The 20,705-nt window shown below is 45.5% G+C and overlaps 2 protein-coding genes and 1 long non-coding RNA gene across 6 annotated transcripts in view; 2 read left to right on the top strand and 1 right to left on the bottom strand.

Moving 5' to 3' along the window:
• Window positions 1-1,428, top strand: part of WNT6 (Wnt family member 6) — a gene marked incomplete at its 5' end in the record, with an annotated part of 51,192 nt that extends 49,764 nt beyond the window's left edge. For all 4 annotated transcript variants that reach the window (XM_083503043.1, XM_083503044.1, XM_083503042.1 and 1 more), the window contains one exon: window positions 434-1,428. In XM_083503043.1, the coding sequence (XP_083359169.1) occupies window positions 434-895 (462 nt within the window). In that variant the 3' untranslated portion in view covers window positions 896-1,428. The remainder of the gene's footprint in view (window positions 1-433) is intronic.
• A 9,027-nt stretch (window positions 1,429-10,455) lies between these two features.
• On the bottom strand, window positions 10,456-14,677 carry LOC310708238. Its single transcript, XR_014526933.1, has 2 exons — window positions 13,185-14,677; window positions 10,456-10,982 (listed from the first exon to the last, which is right to left on the bottom strand). It is a non-coding gene; the product is annotated as an uncharacterized lncRNA (long non-coding RNA).
• A 166-nt stretch (window positions 14,678-14,843) lies between these two features.
• WNT10A (Wnt family member 10A) overlaps window positions 14,844-20,705 on the top strand; it is a 44,413-nt gene continuing 38,551 nt past the window's right edge. Inside the window, exon 1 of the mRNA XM_083504588.1 lies at window positions 14,844-15,975. Within this exon, the coding sequence (XP_083360714.1) occupies window positions 15,914-15,975 (62 nt within the window). The 5' untranslated portion in view covers window positions 14,844-15,913. The remainder of the gene's footprint in view (window positions 15,976-20,705) is intronic.

A 20,705-nucleotide genomic window follows, 5' to 3' on the forward strand; every position in this document is an offset into this window, starting at 1 on the left:
GGACAGGGAACCTAGTTCTCCTGAGATATTATCTCCTTCATAATCTGGCTTCTAAAGCATGGTGCTGTTGACATCACCTCCCTCCTCTTTTGTGAATGTAAGGCACTGATAGGCAATGTCATTCTCAGGGTCTGAGGGCCAGAACACAGTAATCTGACTGTGGATGACATGCATTTTCATTTTCTCTTTTAGGCTCAAAATGAGCTATCTTCCACCCCACCTTCTCTTGTAGTTGAAAGCAGCCTTTGCCAACCTAGTGCCCTCCAGTTGTCTTGGGCTACAGCTCCCATCAGCCCCAGGCAGCATAGGCTGATGGGAGTTGTAGTTCAGCTCTGTGGTGAGCTGATGTTGATTTTGCCACTTTCACCATTGCAGTGTGTTCTTGGAGGTATGAATTGTTTTCTCCAATGGCTGTTTCTTTTCCTCCTTCCAGGCAGTGAAGAACCACATGCGGACAGAGTGCAAGTGTCATGGACTTTCGGGTTCCTGTGCATTACGCACCTGCTGGAAGAAGATGCCCCCTTTCCGGGAGGTGGGAGACCGCCTCCTTGAACGCTTTAATGGGGCCTTTAAAGTGATGGGTGGCAACGATGGCAAGACACTCATCCCTGTGGGACGGAATATCAAGCCCCCGGACCGGCAGGACCTCATCTACTCTGCCGACTCACCTGACTTCTGCGTGGCTAACCGCAAGACGGGTTCGCTGGGCACGCGTGGACGAGTGTGCAACAGCACCGCCATGGACATGAGTGGCTGCGATCTGCTATGTTGTGGGCGCGGCCACCACGACGAAACACTTCTCTTGGAAGAGAACTGCCTTTGCCGCTTCCATTGGTGCTGTGTGGTGCAGTGCCGGAAGTGCACGGTACGCAAGGAGCACAGCTTATGCATTTGAGTGGGTACAGAAAGGACACTGGGCAGGGATGGCCCAGAGCATGAGGGCAAGGATGATGCCCAACTTGTCACAGAATCCAAAGACAGGGAGCATAATCAAGCCTGCTATGGGTTTGAGGGAACATGGATCATTCTGGACTGCCTTGGATCCCCAGAGCATGGAAATGGATTGTTTCTGAAACTTTGGTTCCCTGCAGTTTCCAGCACTTGTTGGTTATAACCTCCTCTGTGGCAGGCCCTGCGCCTCCATTACTCATTGACTGGACATACACTCCTGAAGATGGGAGACTGGTGTCACCTGACATTCTCCCATCATCATCCTCAGCATCTTGGTCCTATGTGGGTCTCTGACTATAGGCCATGCACAGTTTCCCTGGAGGGAAGTGTTGTGCCTCATTTATTAATGGATCTTTCCTGTGTTTGAGAGAACAGCAGAGGTTTCCTTGAGCTTGACTGCTCACTCCTGTGGCTTCCTTGCTCCCCTTCAGCTGGGGCTGCTGTTTCTCTCTGCATTAATAAAGCTATTTAAACTAACAGTGTCTTAATCCATTGTTGCAAAAGGAAGTGTTCACAAGCGCACTTAATAAGGATGAGTAATTTAACTAGAAGTTTAAACTATTTTCTTGTTCATCCCATAGGCATCTGGTTGCTCCACTGTAAGAATAGGATGTTGGGCTGGTTGGCCTTTGGTCTGAACTAGCAACAGGGTTTTATTATGTTCTTATCTAATCAGAGCATTTAGAGTGGTATGAAGGTGACTTTGCCTAACATTAATGCATTGCTGTTAAGTGACCTTGGGAGCATGTCCAAGAGTGTTGAGAGATTATGTCTCTTGCAGGTCAAGAGCTCCTGTGGAGTTAGAGATGCTGGGGTTGAATTGTGATGTATTTGATGTCGAGTTAGGATTTGGACTGATTTGGTATGAAAGGCATGTCCTATATGTTTTGTAGGTTTGCAACATTGTTCCTTATTTACACTGTCAAAGTCACTTGTGGAAAACCTCTAGCACTTCACTTGTGCAGACGAACAAGTGAGGCTCCCAGCAGGTAAGTGACATGTGCAGGTAGGTCACACACATTCATCAAGGAGTCTTCATACACAAGAATTCATCAGCCTTTTTTTAGGTGTGTCAATTTGGGGGAGGTCTAATAATAATAATAATAATAATAATAATAATAATAATAATAATAATTTCATCAATTCTTTCTCTTTTCCCCCTCCTAAGCTGCCTCGTAAGAATAAATTAATGCCAGAACCCTCATTCTCTTTCATGCATGGAGACACAAAACACAGAATTCTTCCCTAATTAACTTACTGATGGCAGTTTGAGGAACCTTTTTCCCACCAGAGGGCGCCAAGGGCTTAATGTAGCATTGCATGTTGCTGAGAAAGCAGCATTCTGGGTTAGACAGCATTGCTATTGTGAACTTCCAGGTGTGTGTGTCCTAGCAGAGTGGGTCAACATAGTCCAAGAGGGTGCATGGTCTGTTTGCTTTCTCCTGATGCAGCTCCTACTCCCATCTTAAGGATGAAGCCTCTTTGGACTGATTAGCTGTGCATCAGATTTATGCTGATGGGTCTACCAGGTGCAAAGATTCTACTAATGAGGAAAGGTGTAGAATCAACCAAAAACTGGAAGCAATAGTATTTGGCCTGGTTTTGATGAGAACAGAAGTGGGATTTGGGGGAGTATTAAGGACCTGTCAGCATGAGGAATTGTTTCTTGTTAAACTTCCCTTGCAGTTTTGTAATCACTGCCTTTGAGTCGTCTTTCTATGCCTTTTTCTTGATTGCGATCTCCTCTGATGTTGCACTGACCCTAGTAGTCATGCAGATTAATCATGCACCTGCATCTGTTACTGGCTTACACACTATGATCTCATGAGAGGTGTGACAGCCTTGGCCTTGGGAACCTTAGTGCTGGAGGGGAGCAGAGATAAAACTTGGAAGACCTAAGATTCTGAGCGCCAGCATCTATACAATTTATGTCAGTGGAACACAGGCTTCCAAGCAGCATTTTATCAGTGCATATTGATTGCTCAGCAGCCTCAGATGAAAAAAGATATACCAAATCTATATTTATGCCAATTAAAACTGAAAAAAGTTCCCCCACCAAAGAAAGAAGCCTAGTATTGTATGGCTTCTGGTCAGGTGGGAAGCTGTGGACATGCAATCACACATGAGGCCATACATGCTGCTTGTTTGCATATAGGCAAACATGCATGCGGGCACATACACACAGACCTCTACTTGCCCTCTGTTGGTTCATTGCTTCCCCCTGTGCTGCAGCTGGGATGTGTAGAGCGGGTAGCTCAGTGTACCATGACGGGGATAGGAACATCTGATTCTTCCAAAGTGAAGCCATGTGTCAGCCTCACCACAACACAGGCAGATAATGAGAGGTTTCTCCCAGCATGGCGGGAGCAGCAAAAGGGGTTCCTCTGGGCTTTCTTGCCCCAGGCGTTACTAGAGGGTTCATTGCAGGTCACAATGGAACTTCCCTGCTATCATCATCATCATCTGGCTTGAATTGTGGTTTTCAAACTGCTCCCTGACACTGGGCAGGAAGGTGCACACAGAAGCAGCAGTCAGCTGGGTTTAGGGTGGGGTTTTCTTTTTGTAGGATCTTCCCCCCACCTAGAAGTATTCAGTCTGCCCTTTTCCAGTTGCTGGGAATTGCAAGGGAGGAGCATGTTTTTGCACTCAGGCGCTGCTTGTAGGCAACTGGTTGGCCATGGTGAGAAATGGATGGTGAATTAGATGGCCCTTTGGCTTTATCCAGCAGGGCTTTTTTTGTTTTGTTTTGTTATTACCGCTCTAAGTCTCTCCCAGACTCTCATGCCTGTAGTTCCAAGAGCAAGGGTCTCCTTGCTGTGCTGTGTGTATCGCTGAATTTCCCTTTTCCTACAATGGGTTTCAGTTATCACATATGACCTTACTTACAAATACGATAAAAACCATATAAGATGCAAATAACGCAGCAACAGACTCAAATACAATGCTGTCTTGCCTTGCCATTCAGACACAAATTCTGCCTTCATCTATCACTCCACCAACCATGTTGCCCCCTTAAATGGGTCTTTTCAGCTTCCTGTATCATAGGACCAGACCTGCTTGTAGCTTGCCTCAGTTTCCTGCCCCCCATTCCACCCCTCCCCTCCCCAGCTTCAGTTCAGTTCCTGGTGCTATTGAATTTCAAGTCTCTCCTCCCACATGACTTCCCTCCAAGAATCCTGGGAAATGTAGTTTCTTAGAGGTGCTGGGAGTTGTAGCTTTGTGAGGTGCAAACCACAGTTCCCAGGACCCTTTGCGGGGAAGTAATATACTTTAAATGTATGGTGTGTACTGCAAAATCCCCACCTGAAATTAAAGTCCCTCAGCTTCTTTGTTGCAGAGTTCTTAGGGTTTTTAGGCACATCACCAATTTCAGAAGACGGGGAAATGTAATTATTGCGGATTGTTTCTCAATACGTTCTACTGAGAGTAGACCCATTGAAAATAATGTGCATAAGTTCATTAAGTCAGGGTCTACTCTGAGTATGGCTAATGTTGGATACAAACCAGCATTCAGAAGACAGAGAAATACAGAATTACGTCAAACATGACCCTGTACGGTTGCGGCTTCGTGTTTTGTCCCGCCTTAAGTTCAAGTTTATATGATTTTTTAACCATAGGTCATTACAAACCTAATTGCACAGTATAAAACTGTATTAAAACAATATAAATGGTGAAAATACTGAAATAGTAAACCAAATAATCAAATTAGGATAATGACAAGTGTCACCATGACGGATCCCAGTGTTAATTTTAGTTTCTGCACTGCCACAGCAAATAAAGAAACTGGGCGGGTGACAGACGTGTTTCTTTTGATCTCTCAGTAAAGGACAATTTTTGTTCAGCTCATTCCCAAGGCTATAAACTGGGACACCGGAACAAAAAATTTGGTGTTCTGGAATGTACGAATGAAACACCTCCATGAAAAATATCCTCCACACAAACATTGGTTAACTGAAAGCTTGCCGTAACATCCCTCCAATGTCTGAAAATCTTGGAGCCATAACAAAGGCTATAATAATAAAGAAAGAGCAGTGCTGGATTTAGGGTGGTGCAGGCAGTACCCCTGCACAGGGCACAAAGCTGAGGGGGTGCAAAATGGATAAGATCAATAACTGAGAAGATCCATTTGGGGGCATCAAATTTTGGCCTCACACAGGGCACCATATTATGAAATATTACCAAAGGCCGTCGCTGAAGAAAGGTATCACAATATTGGACCCTTTTGTATATGGAAAAATAATAATGATTCATCTTCATGCCCTGATGAATGCTGTAATTGTTAATTCTTCTTTTTAACCAAAATTTTAGTATGCCTTGCCTCTGTTTCTACTTAAGGAAGTAAATCTAGGCCATCCTGCTGATCTAAGCTTACACACTGCTGCACTCAGTTCACATTAACTTTTTTTTCCTAGCTAGAAAGAATGTGGGTTCTTCATAAGGCAGGGCTTAAGCCAATGCAGAATGAGGGTTTCATTAGCAGATCTTAAAGCCTATTACTGTTCGCAGTTGAGCTACTGGAATGCCTTGAGGCAGAGCAAGGTATGATCGCCAAATTTTTTTTTGAAGGCTTTCAAGGGAACTAATGCTTTCACGTCCCCACACCTAGAGTTGACAGAGCTATGGCATCATCTTTCTTATGAATATATTCAGTGCCGGAATTACTAAGTTTCCACCTGTTCCACAGGTAAAGTTCCACATTGCTTAAGAAGTTTTGAAAGTTTTAAATTTAACAATGTGCTGGGGTAGCCAGGAGCATTTTCCAGGGAAAGTATATCCAGAAATGTAAAGGTTTTGACCTGTTCAATTACATGCCCATCCATAGTCTGTCTGTACCTGGGGCAGGGGTTGTGGTTGTATTTTACGAAACACTACAACTTTTGCTTTGGAATAAATTATTAGTAATTCCTTGCAGAAACTTTGAACATCTCTCATTAGCCTTCTCAAGTTTATCTATGTATGTGAAACCAAAACCATATTGTCAACATGCATTAAAATAATCAACTATGTTCTAAAATGGAGACTAGGAAATATTTCACCTCCTTCCTGTTCACTTATTATTACATAAACCCTAAACAAAAATGAGAACTGGCAAACAGTCTTGGTATACATCTCTTTCAGTAGGTATTTTATCAGAATTGAATTTCCTTCTCTTTCTACTGGAATAGCCAAACTGGAACAGGTTGCCAGGAACAACCACAGTGAGTGACAACAGAAGAATCACCAACAGCTTAAGTGCTTCCTCTCTCCCCACCTGTAGAACATTGAAAAAGTACCACCAGAATCAGCAGTGTCAGCTGTACTAAACATGGAAACAGCATAATGCATGTGAGTAACTTGCGAACAATACATGTTAATGAGAGAGAGCAATATTGCTCCAAGCAACATCACAGCCAGACACTCAACACCATAAGGCCACAAGTGAGCGAAATAGTGAGGCCAGGTTCATGCCTTCATTCAGCAACGTACAAAGACAGAACCACATGTCCCTACAATGAACATATTTACCGGTAGTTAGGCAGTGATGCAGAATGGGAGGCACATCCAACATTGTAGTGCCACAAAAAGCTGCCAAGTTACTTAGGCACACCAGTCCTCTGTGAATTAGCTACTTTAAGGGAAGAGATTGTAATGGAGTCTGGGGATGGAGAGAAAGACCTGCTGCTCGAGTGACTGTGAAATCATCTCTTTGGCTCTAGTAAAACAGCAGCAGGAAGGGGATACCTTCACTTGGATCCAATTATGTCATTAAGGTTTGGAGACAGATCAAAGCACTTCCCTTCATATTTGACTGGAAATTGATGTGTGTATTTAGGATCCCCACAAGCATCTGCACTTCTCAAAGCAGCTGTTGTGGTCTCCCACTGGCAGGGGAAGTTGTGGGCCTAACCAGGTAGTGTGGTCCTCAGGTGGGAGTTGGTACCAAGCAGGGAGGTGACTGACACTGAAGACTGTGGAGAGACTAAGTGGTTTCTACAACAAGTATGGGTGATGGAGGAGGAGAAAATGCCAAAAAACAAATTTAGTTTGAAGAATCACACTTTCCTAGCAATTTTGTTTTAGTGGAAATTCCCTGAAATGTGATTTTTTAAAAAGGCTATTAATAGAAGAAGAATAAATATAATCTGTTTATTAATTTTGTTCAAGATCAAACCAGTTTTTAATTAATAACGTATGGGCCTTGTGAATAAACTAGCAATTAAACCCCCCCCCCTGCTTCAGGTGTTCAGTTTGGGGGTATCAAAATGCTCATCTGCATAGGCATATGTCTGTGTACCAAAAATGTGACCAACACATGTTCTGCAACCCCCTCAGCTCCAAAAAACAACAACACACATTTCACTTCGAAAGGTGTATTTCATCCAGAGATTTTCTACTGGAAACGATAGGCCCCCAGTGTGCCACACATAATCTGAGGAAGAAACTCAGGTGAATGTCCGAGTTACCTGTTGCAGCTTATGTAGCTACAAACACATTATGGCTCAAATAATATTCAAATGGTGTCTCATAAAGTTCAATCTCTGAAGTGAAACAATTCTGGGCCTAGCCAGGGCAGGGGTGTTGCATTCCATTTCACTGCCTGAGGTGTAACAGGAACGTGACACGCCACTGCAGCCTCCCTGACCTGGGTTGCGAAGGGACAGCGAGTTCTGGCAAGATCTCGTGAAATCTATCCAGAATCTCTTGAGATCTCATGTAAGATCTCACAAAGTCTTGAAAATCTCTCGTAAGATTTCAGAAGCCAGTGCTGCTGTCAGCAGAGGCAGCAGGGCGGGCAAGGGCGGGCAACTGCCTCACCCTGCCTCACAGATTAGACAGCCCTGCTCCATTGGGAGAACTGTCCTTGTTCCTACTCTCTGCTTCCTCTTGACCAAATTCCTGATCCACAAGAGGACCTGGGCTCTTTTTCCTTTCTCAGGACTCTCTGGAGGAGGGGGAATGCGTTTTAAATGTATGGTGAGTCTGCAGCCACCACCTCCTATCTCCTCCCACCTACCTCCAGCCTGAATTCGTGTCACAGTGAAAGAAGCTTCCTACAGGCCAGACTGAGAGGGATTGAAGAGGGTGAGGCCTAATTTTCAGCTTTCATTGCTCCCAAGGAGACAAAGACTAGTACTTTATCTGGGACATGGCAGATTGGCACTTAAAGGGGTGTTGTTCTCAATGGAATGAACTCAAGACTTTCCTCTTAATTCCACTGTTGATTGTTTATCCTGCCCAACCCCATCTCTATGGAAGGAGATCAGATTAGAAAGTCTCTGGTGAGTCTGGAAGAAAATCCAGCACTTTCTGTGATTCAGCTGCCAGTGCTGTTGAGTAAGGCCCCTTTATTGCTAAGGTTTTATCAGGGATCTCGAGACCCTTGAAAGGCATTAAGGGCCTAATATGCAAATCTCTGTTGCCCTAAACCGTTGCCTTGTAACTAGAAGGCTGATATTGAAAGGTGACTTCTCCTGGGTCACCTTGATCACTACTTCACTGAAACTGTGTATATAAATCGAAGATGGGGAACTTGTGGCCATCCAGTTATTACTGGACTCCCAGCTTCCATCAGCATAGCCAATATAGGCCCATGGGATTCTGGGAGTTGTAGTCCAGAACACCTGGAGGGCAACCAGTTTCCTATCGCTGATATAAATGTTGCTTTACCTTCTGATGGAAAGGCCAAGCCTCCTCAAAACTGTCAACAATAAGGAGTTTAAAATCTTTCATTAGTCTCTGGCGTTTAGTTGATGAATTACATTTTAGGGCAATTATATATTGCAAAAGAGCTGTGGCTTAGTGGTTCAGTCCCTGGCATCTCCAGGTTGGGCTGGGAAAGATTATTGTCTGAAACCCTGGAGAGCTTCTGCCAGTGAGCCATAAAATAATAATAATAATAATAATAATAATAATAATAATAATAATAATAATAATAATAATAATAATTTCAGATTGAATGTTATGCAGTGGGCTTCCTGAGGTATGCTGGTTTGGAGCAACAGGTGGAAGAGATGAAGTAATGCTTCTATGTTTGCTGCCTCCTGGGCTCCTTTGTAGAGCCTGCTTTTGTTGGCTTACAACAAGAGAACTAAAAAAGGGGTTGAGATTCTGCTAGTTAAACCAAGTAGGCACTGCAGATGCTTTTCATCTAGCATAGTCATTGGGCCTTGCCATATTAGAAATAGAAGGATGTCAAAGTTTTACCAGAGGGGCTGGATATTTGAAGATATTTTAGTCTTTATTAGGTATAGCAAGAGCGAGCTTGAAATTTAGGGGGAGGGCTGTGGCTCAGTGGTACAGAATCTGCTTTGCTCCAAAGTCATGCTTGCTTAAGACGAGATGTCTTAAGCGAAATGTTTTGTGTATGCAAGGGCTTTGCTGTCAGCATGAGAGGCTTCCGTCAACATAGTGATGTTTCTTGGTGTCTGTATAGTATGTTCTGTTTCCACAGATTGATAGAATCATGTATCCGGAAGAGTTCCTATGGGTCATACCCAGCAAATTCCTTAAATTTAAATGACACCCAGCAGCCAATCACCCATTTTCTCTTGAAAACCTCCAGATAAAGAGATTCTATAATTTCCTTGGAGACAAATATTCAGTGGTTATTTCTCTGAGGGTCCCACGTAGAGAGATTAAGCTGCTTCCTGAAGGAAGCCAATCCATCAACACAGGGTTGACGGATTGTTTTAAAAATCCACTAGGCAGAATTGCAGGCTTGTGGTTATTCTCTAAAACGAGGGCATCCTTGGCAGATTAGCATCTGCCTGCATAAGGGTCAAATGTAGAGTTATAAGGTTATAGCCCAGTCATAGCCCCAAGTAATAACAGTTCCCATCTCGACTACAGAAAAACATGGATCTTTGCCTAGGTGGAAAAATGCAGAGCCAGCTACTGTCATGGTGCACCACATTTGAACACCCAGCACAGGCCATTTATACAAAGGCTGTGATTATAGAGAGGAAAGGGATTATTTGAACACCTGTAAATAGCAGAGGAAAACCCCACTGCCATTCCGGATGATTCTAGATAAACCCCACAATCCCATATCCACTGTGGTCCAAAGCGCTTAAGGATCCTCCATTCCAGAGAACTCCCCAACCTCGTGGAATTTATCATGCTTGGGTCATGAGATTCCCAATGAAGAAAAATCCCACCCAGAAAATAAAAGCCTCTTAGCCTAACTAGGGTTGCTAGAAATTTCCCAGACATACATGGAATACTGTATCTGGAAGCAGTGTCCTGGCAGAAATTGGCTAATTTTTGCTGATCTTCCTAAAAAATGGCCAAATTCTTTGTGATTTTGCAAAAAAGGTAAACAACTTTTCTGTCCAGATGTTCACTTTTTGAAATATGGCAACCCTAAGCCTAACCTACCTCATAGGGGCATTATGGGTAGTCTGTGAAGAGCTACAAAGCCACCTTGAGTTCCTTGGAGGAAAAGGTGGGCTATAAATGAAATAAATAAATGCTCTGATTCGGACCAAGGCAACTTCCTACATTTGTCATAATAAATAACAAGATAAAAAAAATCTTTTTAAAAATAATTTGTTATTAATTTTTAATAATTCCAGTTATTATTCAATCAATTCCTACATTTGATTCTTCCTGATGTTTTCATAACAGGATGCCCAGAGCCTCAACACATTCGTCATCAGAGTTAGAGGTATAAAAGGAACTGAGCAAAGCAGAGCACTGGCTTCCTACTTGAAGCGCCAACCTTTTGTAACGCAGCCCAATCTTTGCCTTTTTCTTTCACCTTTTCTTATGCAAGAGCCTCACAGTTGCTGGCTCGTGTTCAGGTTGTGGTTAAAAGAAACTCAGTGCTGCTGCCTCGCCAGGTTTCTCTCCTTTTGTAGTTAAGTACCTGATTTGTCTTTGCAAAAGTTTATCTTAATGTGCTAATCCTTAAAAAGTTTTATCGAAATCATCCCGAGTTTCAACTGAATCCTCCCAATGTTCTCACTGCTGCATAGCTCTGTAACAATTTCCAGAGGGGGTAGCCGGGTTGCTGTGTAGTCCAACAGAAACAACAAAGAGTCTTGTGGCACCTTAAAAACAAACACATTCCTTATGGTAAAAAAGCATTCTGTGGACTACAGTTAGCACTGACTTAATTTCTGAAACTATGTTAGGTAATTTGATGGAAAGCGTCAAAAGTACTAGAGCCAGGTAGGCAGATATTTGCAGAATGCTCACGAGTCAGTGCACTGTACAAGCTAGCAGTTTCAGCTGAGGACTGCACTGCCAGGCCCTTTGGCAAGACCAGGGCTGGCCCTACCATTAGGCAAAATGAGATGCATGCCTTAGGTGGCGGATGATGGGGGGTAGTAGGGGAAGCATATTGGCTGTTTCTCTCCCCCCTCCCCCCGGCACTCTTTTGGAAGACAGAATTACATTTGTTGTACAGCCTATCCTGTCTACCCGGGAACCAGCCTGCTGCCTCAGGATGCTATTCCATCATCAGAGTGGAAGGCAAATTCAATTTTCACTCTAGCAGGGGCGTTCCCAGAAGTTGGTGAAGTTGGCCCAAGAGGGTGCAAAAATTGTGAAGAAAGACAGAGAGAGACAGTGATTGCCAGGGGCACAAGGATATGGGGCAGGGATACAGCTCCTTGCCAAGGGTACAAGAGAGCCTAGGTACACCTCTGCACTCCGGTCAGCTTCTGTACCTGGAATAGGCAGGAGGCACCATCTTGTCTTTCGTCTCAGATAGAAAAATGTCTTGGGCTGGCCCTGATCAAGACATTTTCCCATCTGGGATATGAACAGATCTGATCTATCTTTCACACTCTAGATTACTGGCATAGTGTGTGTGAAACATTTTGGACCCTCTAAATTTCTATATTAATGAATTAAGCTTTCCCTATTATTATCATGTTATTATTTACAGAATTCATAGCAGAATTCACATTAACAATTTCCCAAGTCTGCCTTTTGCTCCATCTATGTGTGCATCCATTGAGCAGCAGAGCCATCTAGTCACAGCGGGAGTAAGACGGGGATGGGGGGATATATGTTCACTGGATGCACATCTGTCCAACACCCAAACCTTTATGTGGATTCGGCCCATGAGGTCTCAAAGTGAGCAATGCCAGTGCCAAAACCCTTGAATTCTCAGGTGAAACCACAAGTATCAAAAGCTGTTTATTATGAAACAGAAGACTACAGAGGTGCATGCTAGCATTCAGAAAAATAAACAGAAAAATATGTATTCACTTTTACCGTGGTTGGTAGTTACGGGTTGTTGTTTTTTTAAAAAAGAAATGTCATTATTTATTTGAACTTTAACTGATCGATCCACCAGGCAAATGATTTATTCTAGTTTTAAACCCCTGCCCTTCCTTCAAGGAACTCAGGGTGGCAGCGTGTGGCTCACACCCCACACCCCTGCCACACTTTATCCTCACAACTACAAGCCTGTAAAGTAGATTAGACTAAGAGATAACTCCTGTGCAGGAGTGAAAACCTGGGCAATGTAAACATGTAAGGGGAAATACTGGCAGAAGCTGCTGTTGAGCTGCCCCCCTGACAGCAGTGTCACTGCCCCTTACCTGGATGGTGGGGGGAGGTGCAGGGTAGGTGGGGCGCTGTGGTTGGGGCGGCACAAGAAATCAATCCTCACTGTGTCCTGCCCCAAGTGGCAGCCACACTGCTGTTGGGGAGGTGGCTTTGCAGCCCCTTCATGGCAGCTTATTCTGTGTACTTGGCCTGGCTCTCTCTAATATTTTATTGGGGGAGGGGCAAAGGTACCTCGACCCCTAGGAGTTGGCTCCTATGCTTCCTCAGTCACCATTACCAAGTTGGAAGGCAAATGAAATGATGGGGAGGGGAGTGAAGCCAGCACCCTTGCCTCTGCTGCTCCTCTTCACATGGTCACATTCACCCTACTTGTAAAGTCTACATCTGCAGATGTGGTTTGCAGCTGATTTCTCCATAGGCATCAAGTGGCAGCTTCTCTTTTCTCTCAATTGGCAGCTTGAGGGCTCACAGACTTTGGCCCAATATATAGCAAGACAAGGCAATCTCTGGCAGGGGTGGGGAATCTCAGAGCTCTCCATCTGGCCCTTGGAACTCTCTCCAGGCCATACTCTCAGTGCCCCCTCCCCGTATTTTTACCCAGCTGGAATGTGTCCTTGGAGATGTGGGGGGAAGAAGTGTTCTGCTCTCCATTCCCTCCTGTTCTAAAAATAATATATATATACAAATAAGGGTGACATGCGATTAAGCAGTTGTTAAATGTCCCCCCCTACCTTTTTGTGCCACGTCTCTCCATCTCTGTAAAGCTCTCCCCAGGACAGTATGTCTGGCTCTGACACCTTTTCAGCTCCAGGCTAAGGACTTTTGAATGCACCCAAGTATTTGAATGTTCATAGTTGTTCCTTGCTTGCTTTTTAGATCTTTTTAGCTGCTTGCTGTTTTGTGGTGATTGCTTCTGATAATTTCATGGTGGGAAATATTTACTTGGGGGATGTTCAGTGTGGTCACTTTTCATGTGCGTCTTTAATATTTACTTGTTTGCTATGCAATTCACCTTGAGACCTTTGGATGTAAGATGAATCGTGAATAAAGTAATAATAATAAGAAATCGGGTAAATAATGCTTTCCAGTTTGCTTGGGTGGAGAATAGAGAGGGTGTGTGAGAGAGAGGGTGTAGAAAAGTAGTCTACTGTACAAAGGTAAGCTTTACATTTGTTGCCCCGCCTACTTTTGCCTCTTGCCCCACCCATCTCTGCCATGTGGTTGCCCATAAGGTTGCCCAGAAGAGAATGTGGCCCTCAAGCTGAAATAGGTTCCCTACCCCTGGACTAAAGGAAGTTTAAAGCTAACACTATCTATCTGCATTCTGATTAATGACTGTAAACTTCAAAAAGCCTTTCAGGCCAACAATCTCATTTCTTAATGCTTAAGAATGGCAGCAGACATGCAGATATTTCTCAAACCCTCAACAGGGATTTGAAGCACATTAAAGGTGCTTGAGTGTCATAAATGTAGGTACAAATAATGCTAATAAAAATACATTTTGTAAACAAACCCATCCATTTCCCCCCAGGCTATTTCATTACCATGATGGGAACTGATAATTTTTAAAGGTTTCAGAAAGCTCTGGTTATCCTACAGCACCTACCGAATAGTCAAGGCCTCATAAGGAACACCATCTAGAGCCCAGACTCCTATGAGGCAGGAGCAGCCATTGACCAGCAAGCCCGTCCTCCACTCTGTCCATCTACCCAGAACAGACAAGTCCTAGCTATCTAATGATTAAAGAGCAGGGCTGTGTAACTGAATGACACATGGGGCAATTTGTCTATTAATTAAAATATTCCTAAACTGCCCTATATCTGTTGATATTAGAGCAGGATACAGCAATAACGTAACTAATGAACCCTGTACCTGTATGTGTGAATATGGAAAAGCTAAGGCTGTATATACACGTGTACCTAGAAGGATCCATGGACCCCGTTTGCAAGATTCTTTGTTTACACGAGGACGCATACGAACAGGTTGTACGTAACTGGCCAGATGATGGTGATGTGTTTGCGAGCCTTGAGCTATCGGATTGCAGAGCTGTGCGTGCATTTGTGTGGTCATTTGCAACCGTGTCAGTAGGTGCTGCAGTTGTGTTTCGGCCACACACAGTGATGCAGCTGCATGCCCGGGCTGGAAAGTCCGGCGGATAGTTAGCAAAAAAGATACATGGAGTGAGTCTGCAGCTTATAAATAATCTATGCAAATAGTGTTTGTGACTCCTGGGTGTTGCGCCTGTTTTGCGCGAACGTGTTGTGCGCCCATTTCTCCTGATACGCACCCTGCTGTGTGCATGGCGATGCGCGCCTGTGCGCGTGTTCTCAGCGTTGGGCTGTGCACGTGTGGGCGTGCATGCAGCGTTGGAGCCGTTACTTCTGCAAAGGAGGTGGGCGCGCAAGTGTGGCCGGGGTTGCACGGGATGGCTGTGCGCGTCTCTGCAGATGCGTGCGTGTGTGTGCGAGGGTGCATGTCTCAGGGTGTGCGGTTGGCACACGCTTCCCAGCCCGTCCTTTTCCCGCCTGCCCGCCCGAGGGCTCCTGCACGGGCGTGTCGGGACTCGGGCTTGGGGCGCTGGCTCGGCGGTTGCTCGCTGCGCGTGGAGAGCTCTTTGCTGCTTTCCCGTCCCGTCCAGGCCGAGAAGAATCCGCCTCCGCCGTGGTCGCCGGTCGCGGCGCGCTGCCTCGTGCGCCCTCCGCCCCGCGGCTCGGTCGCCAGCTGCCCCGGCGGGAGCAGCCGCGATGAGTGGAGGGGCGGGCTGCGGGGGCCGCACGTGCCCGCCGGGCCCGGCCTGACCCCACCCTTGCCCCCTCCCTTCCCCCCGGAGAAAGATTACCCTGCCCAGATAGAGCCGCTGCAGCCCCTGCTTGCAACTTCAGCAAGCCGGGTGGGGGGTTCAAAAGTTGCAAAGGAAAGAGGGTGTGTACATAAGACAGGGAGGCAGAGAGAGAGAGAGAGATCTTTGCCAGCCTCCTTCTTTTTCTTCCCAGCGCTCTCGGATGGGGGGTGGAGGAGGAGGAGGAGGACCTGCCCGCATGGAGCTCCGAGGACAACCGTGGAGCCCGTTGCTACCTTCACCGACGACGACTAACCCTCGACGCCTCTTCGAAAACCAGCTGCCCTGCTGAAGGAACGAGAAGGGTGGGGAAGAGAGAGGGAGAGAGAGAGAGAGAGAGAGAGAGGGCAGGCCCGAGGTGCTCGCTGCAGTTTGGGCTTGCAAATCTTTGCAACGAGCTGTCGAAAAAACAAAAACACCTCCCTCTCCAATCCAAGGCGATCAATGAGGTCCTAAAAGAGCAGGGGAAAGTGACAGGAATAGAGAGAAAGAGCGCAAATCGACAGCAGCAGCACCAGCAGCAGCAAGCAGCGAAGAGACAACCTACCCCCATCCCCACCCTACTAGCCCTTAAACAAGAAGAACCAGCTGGTAGACAGACTAAAACTTCCAGCAGCCAGGATGGGACAAACTCTGCTTCTTTGGCTCTGCCCCCTGCTTCTCCTCAGTCTCTGGGGCCAAAGGTAAGACCGTCTCCTTTTGGTTTTCTCGGGCTTCCCCGCTTTCCAAACCCTCTCCACTCGCTGGCGAGGCCTTTACCACGCAGCCCGCAATTGACAGCCTTCCCCCGCTCCAATGCCCCCAGCATACGCACCATGCTAAGAGGAGATTAATTACATATCCCCTCCTAATGCAGCCCCTCGAAACCCCCAAGGGCTTGGAGGAGATGTCACTTGGGAGCCGTTTCTATAATTACAACTCTCCCAGGAATGCAGTGTCGAAGCAGATTTGTCTCTTTTACGAGTGGTTCTAGTCATCAGGATTATTTCACGCCTCCTCTCCCCCCCACCCCCCAGCACCTTATAATCCGGGCTGTCATCTCCCTCTACAGACATATTCTCTCACCCTGTCCGTAATGGTGAAATTCTTGCCAATGGGCATTTGCTTTGACATGAAAACATTTTGGGGGAGAGCCTCCATTCCTCTGTCACTTTTTGAGTTCTGGGTTAGGGGTCTGTGCCTCTTCTCCTGGAAGTGGTGCTAGAGAAACTGAGGGAACGGGCTCCTGGATGTCTGCTCTCATTTACCAGTCACAATTCCCGCTTTGGAGCCGGGAATTTAAGAGTCCCAATGCCATGTATAGAGCAAAATCCATTGGTTTTATCCTCTGGGTAGGATTGACACTATCTACGACTAGAACAAAACACCAGTTTGCTTGAGGCAATGGGTAGCTCTTTTTGGTCACGCTGAATTCATTCATTCGAGACTCTTAGAAATTTGGCAATCTTTTCTCTGAGAGGGCCTTACTCATTTTCCAGCACAGGATCCTTCTGGTGTGCAGGAGCAGGTGAAAATCTCTTTGTTTCCCAAAAGTCAGTTGTACTACACTTAGCTAAGCTTTAATAAAGAGTGTTGCATAGGATATAAACCCAGTAATCTGTCCTGCTCTGTGTTATCATAGGTTGTGTTCTATTACGATGGTAAGTCTATTAGGGACCTCACTTTTTTCTCTTCTTTCTTGATTGGGTAACCTGTTAGGGTGCATTGGATCCTTCTGTAGTCCCAAGATTTCAGCTGAATGGCTTTTGGTTTCATTGCAGCTACCCAATTTAGCAATTTTATGGGGGAGTGCTGCAGAACCAACCAACCCCCCCCCCAATTATCTGACTGGAGTTTAAGCACATGGTTTGAGTTCTAAGTCTGGGCGTGAGAAATTTTGTTCAAATCCCTGGCTTAGTCATGAAGATCACTGGGTGGCTTTGAGTTTCTATCCCATCTCGCTGTCCCTTTTACCTTCTGTATAGGTTTATATTGATGATCAACTGGGATTGCCCGTGTTGAGATTTTTGGGAATGGGAAAATGCGTATGTGGGAATAGAAAGTGAATAAATAATTAGCCACAAGGAGCAGCATTAGTACTGAAAATGTGTTAACCCAAAATAGGTTTAACAGTGAAGTTGTCAGCAGAAAATGACCATCCATTCATAGAAGAAGAGGAAACTTGGAGGATATAATCACCAATATCTATTCTAGCAATGGGAAGGAAGCAGCGTTCAAAGCATGTGGGATGGGTGATCATTACCGTTCCAGTTTAGGGAGAGAATTTGGGGTCTAGTGGAGAAACTGGATTCCTGTGTTCACTTCTGAAGTCCTGGCTGTTGTATCATTCTGTGGGATTAGCAGCCACATTGTTCCTTTTTGTGAATCATTTAAACAGGAGAAAAATGTTTACGTACTTTGTGTTTTTCAAAGACCCCGTGGGGTTGGAAGCATTTTCTCATATATACACATGCCTATATAAAAGGGTGGGGGGAGGTGATGATTTCATTAATTAATCAATCAATCAGCATCATGTTTGGAAAAGGCTTGGGGATGCTTGGATGAAAGGCATGCGCCAAGGCATGCAGAAGGCTGCTCTCATTAGGGAGAAATGCCGCGCTGTTCTGAGCTGCCTTGTTATGAAAGACACACAATGTCTTAATCGTTTTCTTCGAAGGGCAGGTCCCTTCCTTGAGGGCTAGAGCCTGATCCGTGCCAAAGAGCAGAAACGCCTCCCCTCTGAGTTTGGGGCCTGGTTGTTTTGGGGCTCAGAGTGAGCCTTGCATTTGGCACAGACTCTGACACCAGCTCTTCCTGGGAGCCCTTGGGTCAGTCCCTTCCCTCTTGGTAAATAATATGCAAGGTAACTGTCTCTCTCAGGCTCCTGTACATGGGTGCAAGGAAGGAGTCATCTCTTGGAATGGGTTTTGGGGGAAGTGAGCGCTTCCTAACACCCTGAGCCACACATCCCTCTGCACATGAGCGATCTTGCAAATTCTGCTGTCAGCTGAGAGTAAGGCAGTGGATACTAGATTTCTGGTTGTGATGTCAGATTTCAAAAGGAAATACTACTCCTTATCAAGAGGCTGTGGTTAGAAGGGCCACAGACACAAAGTAGAAACAGAGCATGTTTTAACACTGCAGCGGACTGGCCTCATAACTATCAGACTGTCATACCCAGTTAAAGCTGGTGGGGACATCTAGGATACAGTCACTTCCCTCCTGGGAGTGTGAATTGGTAAGAATAAGTTCATTGCTCATTTTTGTTTAGCCTTAGTCCTGCTCTCTCTTAGATATCAGATTACCATGCTACATTTGGGTGGGGGGGCACATAGGAGGTACAACCAGTGAAATAAGGGAATAATGAATGGATTATAGTAGCCTTTCCCAGTCTTGTGTTTGGGACCACAACTCCCATAATTCCATGTTGGCGGGGGGCTTATGGCTCCAATAATGACAGGAGGACAAACTTACTTTTCCTATGCGCTTTCCGGGCACTGCCTGCTCTTTAAATCTCTGTGTCCGAGCACATTTTTTTTGCTCTTGAGCTTTCCCCATGGAAACCTGCTCTTTACAGCTGAATTGGAGCAAACGGCAGTCCACGGAAAACACAAATTGATGTTTGTTGTGCATTGGTTTTAAAGAGCGGGTTTTTGCAGGGAAAGAAGAGCTCTTGGATATGGAGCGCTAAAGTTTGGGCCTGTGCCTGGAAAGCATAGGGCAAAAGGTAAGTGTGCATAAGCCCCAGGTTGAAGGGAGGCCTGCTCTGAGAGCACATCCAGTCTGGGTGCTTGTAAATAGTCAAATGCACCTGATTCAGATTAAAACGTGGATACTTTTTAAAAATTGTTACTTGCTGTCATTTGCCTTGGGAACAGGGTGAATTGTCCAGTCTTTGCCCGCTTTTTCTTTTTCCTGATAGAGTTTTTCTGCTGTGCCAGCAGAGGCAGTGAAAAGCAGAAATGCCTCAGAACTTTTCCTTATGATGGCAGCGCTGTGCTGGGAATTCACCTGCTGCATTTCTGCCTTTTGCCACACAGGTGTTGAAGGTAGAAAATAATTTGGCATCTCTGCCAGCCGTTACAGTCTGCAGCCCAGAGGCAATGATCAAGGCTTGGGAGCCTACATGTTGCTAGAGCTTGTGAGGGAGGTGGTGGTGGGGAAGACCTTCTCCTAAACACCTCGAGGCTCTAGTCTACTGTCTCGGATGAATACAGGTGGTCAAATCACATGTTCTCAAACAAACTTCTGATTTTGTTTTGTGGTGATGCTGGAACATTTCCCATTTATTTTGAATTGTGGGGAAGCTACGACACCTGTTTGAACTTTAGGTCACCTCAAGAAGTGGAAGACTCAGGCTTGTCTGTGCATAATTAGCCTGGAAAAGAGGAAACTGAGAAGAGATAGGATAGCCATCTTCCAGTATCTTCTTGTTTTAGCTGAGATTCCTGCCTTGCAGGGGGTTGGACTAGATGATCCTCAGGGATCCCTTCCAACGCCACGATTCTATGATTCTGTACCTTTAAAGCACATTGGAAACACATTTTCCACCCTTTAGGATTTTGGGCACTGTAGTTTATCTCTCCAGTAATCCTTAAGAAACGACAGTGCCCAAATTTCCTTGTGGGAAGAAATGTCATTTGAATGTACTTGAAGCGCGTAATGTGCACTCAGCCTCCTGTTTCTTAAGGTTACCTCAGTTCAAACAGGTATTATGGCTCCCTCTCTCCTTCCCCCATTTTGGGATAAATGGGAAATGTTCCTCATTTCATCATTGTGTGCTACTATCTGCCTCCTGATTGAATCTCCCCCCATCACAAAACATTTGTGTTGAGAGTCTGGGGAAGGGTTAATAATTATATATACTTCCTTCCCCCTCCCATCTCCATTTTGCTTTGTTTTGTTTGTAATAGTTATTTTTGGGTTGGTTTTTTTTCCTCTCCACCCCCTACTGCCACCCCTCCCAAAAATATAATTTATTACCGTTGGAACTTGTATTAATTAAAGCAGTAGCAACCACAGCCTGTGACCTGCGGGCCTTTCACTGTGAAATCGTGTTTCAACTCATTTAGTGCTATAGAGTGAGAGGGTGGGGGGAGCACAGGTCAATCAGATTCAAAGAGCAGACATGGTAAACTGCCCTTCTCAACACTTCCATCTTTCCTCTCCCCAAACTCTGTGGGTCTTTTTGCAGGGATCCACCCCACCCCCCATAAAAGTCCTTGTGCTTTTTGGGCCAGACAAGAACATGTGCACGTGGTGTGTATGTGTTGTAATGCCTATTTGGGGAGGGAGAATGAAGAAAGGGGGATTAAGGAAGTCTTGCTTCTGCGGGGGTGGGGATGATCTCCGCAGGGGCGTAAGAGCGATGTCAGTGTATATGTCGGTTATTTGGATGGCAGGATGTGAGGGGGAGGAAAGGACACCGGTTTGG

The sequence above is a fragment of the Podarcis liolepis genome (genome assembly GCF_965112155.1).
Source record: "Podarcis liolepis genome assembly, chromosome: 1".
NCBI lineage: Eukaryota > Metazoa > Chordata > Lepidosauria > Squamata > Lacertidae > Podarcis > Podarcis liolepis.